Source organism: Chaetura pelagica, unplaced genomic scaffold (genome assembly GCF_000747805.2).
Source record: "Chaetura pelagica isolate M959 unplaced genomic scaffold, ChaPel_1.0 scaffold453, whole genome shotgun sequence".
In the NCBI taxonomy this organism is placed as follows: Eukaryota; Metazoa; Chordata; class Aves; order Apodiformes; family Apodidae; genus Chaetura; species Chaetura pelagica.
In genome coordinates, this window is record NW_009952879.1 from 1511592 (window position 1) to 1517462 (window position 5871).

General features: G+C 48.8%; 1 protein-coding gene across 1 annotated transcript in view; it reads right to left on the reverse strand.

The window, feature by feature from the left end:
• MTFMT (mitochondrial methionyl-tRNA formyltransferase) overlaps positions 1 to 1299 on the reverse strand; it is a 7634-nt gene extending 6335 nt beyond the window's left edge. Inside the window, 1 exon segment of the mRNA XM_009995329.1 lies at positions 1294 to 1299. Coding sequence (XP_009993631.1) covers positions 1294 to 1299 — 6 coding nt within the window.
• Positions 1300 to 5871: the final 4572 nt, after the last annotated feature.

A 5871-nucleotide genomic window follows, 5' to 3' on the forward strand; every position in this document is an offset into this window, starting at 1 on the left:
GGTACCGCAGGCACATGCCGGGCAGGGGGGCTGTAGGAGCCGCCTGCTCGCGGAACACAGGGGTGAACACATCCCGGCCTTAGGGACGCGCTTTTCCCCCCGTGGGAAGGTGTTTTGTTGGTGTGTCTTTTAATTCAGTGCAAACCGCACACACGGGTCCCCCTGCGCGTCCGATTCGCAGCGCATCCTGGCAGTGGGAATTCCTGGAATGTGGGGTGTGAGAGCCCAGAAACGCGTGCCAGAGAAAACGTGTCCATCACTGGGAACGGGCTGAGGAGGTAACACCAGGAAGGATCCACTCAGGAAGGTGGGATTTCACGCCACGCTAAGCAGCGCGGGGTGTGTTTGTGCCCCGTTCCACATCGGGTTTGCCCGTCATTCCTGGCACGGGGAGCGTGGGATGTTCCCGCAGCACCTGAGCGGCTTCACCTGCTGCTCCTGCAGGGGCTGAAACCCTGGAGAAGGAGTCTCGGCCCTGCCCAGGCTCCTGGAAGCACCGAAACCCCGTGCCGAGCTGTTGCCAGACTTAAGCATGAAGTAATTCATGTTTAATGAGCAGTGAAGTTAATGAGATGGAATTAAATTCACACACGCTCCCAAGTAGTTCCTCATCTCTGACAGGACTGCAGAGTCCAAACAGATTATGGCTGTTATTTAGTTTGATGCCTGGGACACAGTGTCCATGATTTTCAACTGCAGGTTTCTTTTGATGTCAAACTTCCCAGCAGATTGGAAGCAAAAGTCTGATTGTTTCACCCAAAAATAAAACCCAAGAAAAGCTCACAAATCTTGCTTTCCTGCTGCAGTTGAACTCTGCTTTTGTACATGGGGAAAAAACCCAAAACCAAACACAACATCCAAACTAACAACCCAGAATGTTTAGTTATTCTGTAACCAGGCATTTCGGGTCAAAGACACAGAAGGGATCAAAAAAGATAAGCAAAATTAAAACACCAAGGTCAGACAAGTTCTTCCTAAGAGTAGTGAAGACAAATCTGAGGAGGAAACAGAGCACAAATCAAGGTCCTGCCTCCACTGTGCTGCCTCTCCAGAGACACTGGAAGTGTCTCCAAGAAGCAATAAGATACCTCCTGTTACAGAGTGCCAGTGTTGGCAGGGGAAATAGGAAATAAAACACTCGCAGTGTTGCTGAAGATGTTGCTCTTGAGTGTGTTCCCAGTCCTCTGGAGAAGAGGAGGATTACTGGGCACAAGGGCCAGCTCGAACCAGTGGGAAACTGGTTTTATTTCTCTGGCAACCACGCTGAGCCCTAGAGGTGTCTCAGCCACATACCTGCATCCTGACGAGCTGTCTCCCCTGAGCAGGTTTCTCCACCTGCTTTCAGAGGCTTCAGCTGAGAGGGAGGTGGGTGATGTCATGTCCAGCCTCCACACAGGAGCTGGGGAGTTTATTTGGTTTTTAATGAAAATATAGATACATAAATCAAGCCATATAGGAGCCTGGGATGAATCAGGACCTCTGGGGGCTTTGCAGTCACCCTTCTCCAGTTACAGCCCCTTCTTCACCATGGTTAGCATCTCCATCCCTCTACTCAGAGACTGTGCTACGTGAGGAGGGCATTTCCTTTGTGCCTTTCTGTAGTTCCCTGGTTCCTCCTTTCCCCTCTGTTTAAAAACAGGCTATGTTCCTTTTTTCCCAGTCAGCAGGAGCCTCCCCAGACCACCATGACCTCTCAAATATGATGGACAGAGGCTCAGCAACTGCATCTGCCAGCTCCCTCAGGACCCGTGGATGGACCCCATTGGGTTTCCTAGACCTGTGCACCATCAGCCTTTTTAGATGGTCCTGAACCTGAAGGTCTTCTCCTACAGCAGGGGCTGCTTCGTGCTCCCTGTCCCAGATCACTGAGAGGGATCTTGTTTGCTCTGTAGCATCCATGCATCCATGCATCATGTAGCTCCATCCATGGACCAAGTAGCTCAGGGAGGAGGATTCCCCCTTTCCCATCGTGGCTGGCACCAACAGGCAGCTCATCACCCGTGTGACGCTGCAAAGCCTTAGCAGTCTAGTGACTTAGCCAGATGCCTCCAGGACCTGTGCAACAGGGACAGCAGCATCCCTGGTGCCTGCGTTGTGCTTTGCCTGCAGAGTCAGTCGCTCCTTTAAGAAGCTCTGGGAGCTTTAGCACCACCACTCATCAAAAAAAATTCAAAAAGGGGGTTAATATCTAGTTTATCAGGACGTGCTTCCTCTGTGCAAGGAGGGCTGGGCCAGGCAGGGTGAATGTTACGGTTTATTTTAACCCCAGGGTAACTTATTACTGAGTGTCACCCTGCTCGGCCTGTTTTTCATGCTGATTGTACCAAGAGCTTGAGCAAATAAGTGGGAAGTTCCTGCAGTTCTGCTGTGGGAAAAGGTCATTCACCTCCTCCTGTGAATGGACCCACTAAAGAGGTGTGTTTTTTCCAGGGGCTGGAGTGAACCTCACCTGTTGAACTGGCCTTCACACATGACTCAGGAGCAGCATGAATCACACACAGCTCAGGGCATACCCGGGGTAGGAGGAGAGGCCACCTCCTCGCGGGAGAAAGTGCTCAGAGGAGACATCTTCAGGCAGCAGGGCTTGAAGAGGAGATGTAGCTTCCCCTCTGCTGGGAGCTGCGTGTTGCTGGTGAGTTAGCGGGTCCTGGTGGGATAATTTGTAGCCTTCTGTATTCAGTTATTTCAGTTGGAAAGCTTGGAGTCTTGGAAATTTTAAGCAAAGGCTGTATGAGTTGTTTAAGGAGAGACTGGATGGCTGGGGAGAAGCAGGCTGGGATAAACATAGAAACAGCCTGGAAAGCCATCAAAGGAAAATATTTAATATAACTCAGATTTTCTCTTTAACTTTTGACTTTACAAAGGTTAAAAAATAGTAGAGATTGCCTTCTTGTTTTAATATTTTAAATATTAAACATTTGTGTTCTTTGACTAAGCTTGGTTCCTAACCTAATGTACCTTTATAAACTAACCCACCCATTGGTATCTCAGTGGTCTGGTATATCCTGTATGATTCCAAAGACAGGGCATCCCACTTCTAGAATACATTTGGAATAACTGGCACGTTTTAACACAATCAGCTAAGATAAGATAACCACCAGAGAGAGACTCTGAATGACAAAAAGAGACTGTTTTACAAAGATTGGGACATTATAAGTGCATTATCCCATATTGTGTAGTGAGTAAAGTGTCCAGAGGGACATTATCATCTTTGGTAGCCTTTCCAGAAGATTTTTTTCCTCCATCTTTACTAATATCAATGTGGTAAGTATCCAGAGACTTTGCAGTGAGGCTTGGTAAGCAACCTGGAGTATTAGACCTGATAAAAACCAACATAGAAAGCACACAGTGGTTTCACAGCTCCACAGGCTGTGTCCTGGCTGGCAAGAGTCCACATGGAGCTGGGGACATGTGTGTTCCTGCCCAGGACAGGCCCCCCCACCAGCTTATGTCCAACCTCTAGAGCACTGATCCCCCAGCTCCACCCTGTTCCTGTGGTGGGCCTCATATCTCCAAAGGGTTCCATCATGGGGAAGGATTTTACCATTTAAGTGCTGGCATCAATATGCAGAGCAGAAAGCAGCCACTTCCCATTTTTCTGTACTTTTCCATAAGATTTCATACGATGCCACCAAACTCCACAGATCCTGATTTTGAACAAGAGGATCTGGGACAGCACTGGCAAGTGATATTTAGTTCCTGACCTACACACAGCATATAAACTTTGCAGCCTTTGATGTGAAAATCCTATTTGCAAAAAGAAAAAAATGACAAAATTGTTCAGATGCAAATATAAACTCAAAATAACTCGGGTGGAATGTTTCTTGGAGAGGTGCTGGCCTCTTTGTGCTTTCTGCCTCCTTCTGTAGAAGCTTAAAATGCACAAGTTTTCTCTCTTTTGAGCTCTCCTGGGAAGCAACCTCAGGAGGATCTTGGGTGTCTTCAGAGGGCTGGGAGACCAAAGTGCAGAGCTTAGAGTTGTCTAAAGCCTGGAGCTAAGGGCTCATCCCCATCCAATAGCATCCAGAGTTAATGCTGAGACGTGTGGGCAGGGGACAGCAGGGAAGGCATCACCCGTGCTCTCTGGGCTTGTTTGGTGGAGCAGGGCCAGAATGTGGGCAGCAGGGAAGAGCAGCTGGGTGGGCAAAGCTGGAGGAGAGGACTCTCTCTCTTCCAGGCTGGAAGATCCAAACTCTCCAAAGCATGTCCAGCCCAATTGTGGGAATCACTCTTTCCTTGCTGGAGAAACTGGTGGTGCAGGCAGTGTTCTGGATCCTGCTCAGGCTTTCTGCTGGGGTAGATACCCTGGCCTGAGAACACTGTTTTGTGGATACCTGAAACTTCCAAAGTAGTTTGATGTAGTTGTAAAAGATCTTTAAAATAACGGGGTTTTCCCTGAAAAGCTTTTACCTGAATTACTTGTTAGCACAAGGTTAATATCTGTTCTGCTGCTGTTTTGGACCTGAGAAGTTCCAGCCTCCCACGTCTGGGGGAGATTTGGCCACCACTGATTTATGAAGCAGTGAAGTAGCTGTAGCAGCTCTCCAGCACCCTGCTGTGCATGGCAGCTTGAGCACAGGCACCAGGAGGTGGCCCACAGGTTATGAAACACCTTAGGAGAAAATCAGCACCATGAATTTCAGCTGTTCTTGTTTGAGCAAATCATTAGACAGAAACCTCGCACAGCAAGATCCAACACATTTAAGTGGCACTTCTTACTAGGGTGTAGCAGTCTTGGAACTTGATTTCATTGGCACCAAGATTTTATTTCCTCCTTTTTGAGGAGTGAACCACACGAATAAGCTAAAGCTTACCTGGACAGTAAGTTAATTGGCATACCTAACTGCAGGGAGCAGCTTTAACCATATTTTCTGCAATACAGACTCAAAGTGGACCACTCATTTCTGAGTCCTGTCCTTAAAGAATTGCTAATGGGTGGTTTTCTGGCAGCAGGGAGCAAACCTGCACGCTTGGTTGGCTATAAAATGTGAACTTTGAATTGTGAAGACATTGAGAAGGGGGGTAAAATAGTAGCAATCATTAGGTCTCTAACCAATAGGACAAATGCTTCTCTGAGGAGTCAGCAGCAGCATTGCTGACACACCTGGCATGGTGGAACACCAGAGTTTCAGGCAGTGCTAGGACAAGGTGGGTAAAAGTTAAGAGCATCAGACAGTAATAAAAGTCTTAAATGTAATGATTGCTGGCCTGTGGGGCCAGCCTGTCTGAGGGACATGTGTGTTGTGGTGTCACTCACCTGTGAGTGGGTGATGGATCAGAGGAGGCAGGTGAGCAGTGGCTGAGCAGGGGGCTGGGAAGAGCCAACCTGACCATCTCCAGCTCACAGAGCAGAGAGGGGAAAGCCTCTGCTCAGACCAGGTCCCTCCAGAGGAGGCTGAAGAACTGAGTTGGAGAAGCCATAAATGCTGGATTGATGCCACTGACAAATGAGGGACTAAAGGTCAGGAAGGAGCTTTCTGCTCCCCTGAGGCATGGGAGATACCTTTATCTCAATGGCAAGCCAGCTTTTCCTCCTCTTGAAGCTAAGCCCTCCATTTCCTCATTTCCATGCCTTTAATCTGCCATCCATGGATTGGCAGCAGTTATCACTGTCCACAAAGAATGTATTCCCTATGGATCGTGTTAGGGGAGCAGCAAAGTTAGCTGGGGAGGGGTTGGCTCTCAGCAGCTCAGATCACATCTGCATAAAGTCACCTGGGGAAGGGGTTCCACTCCAGGCAGAAGGCCCTGGGCCAGACTCTCTCTGCTGTCACCTCAGGAGCTCCCAGGATGTCTGCACCCTGTCCTGGCAGCTCACACCCACCTTCACAAACTGCTGCCACAGCTGCAGGGGTGCATCGGGTCCTTCTC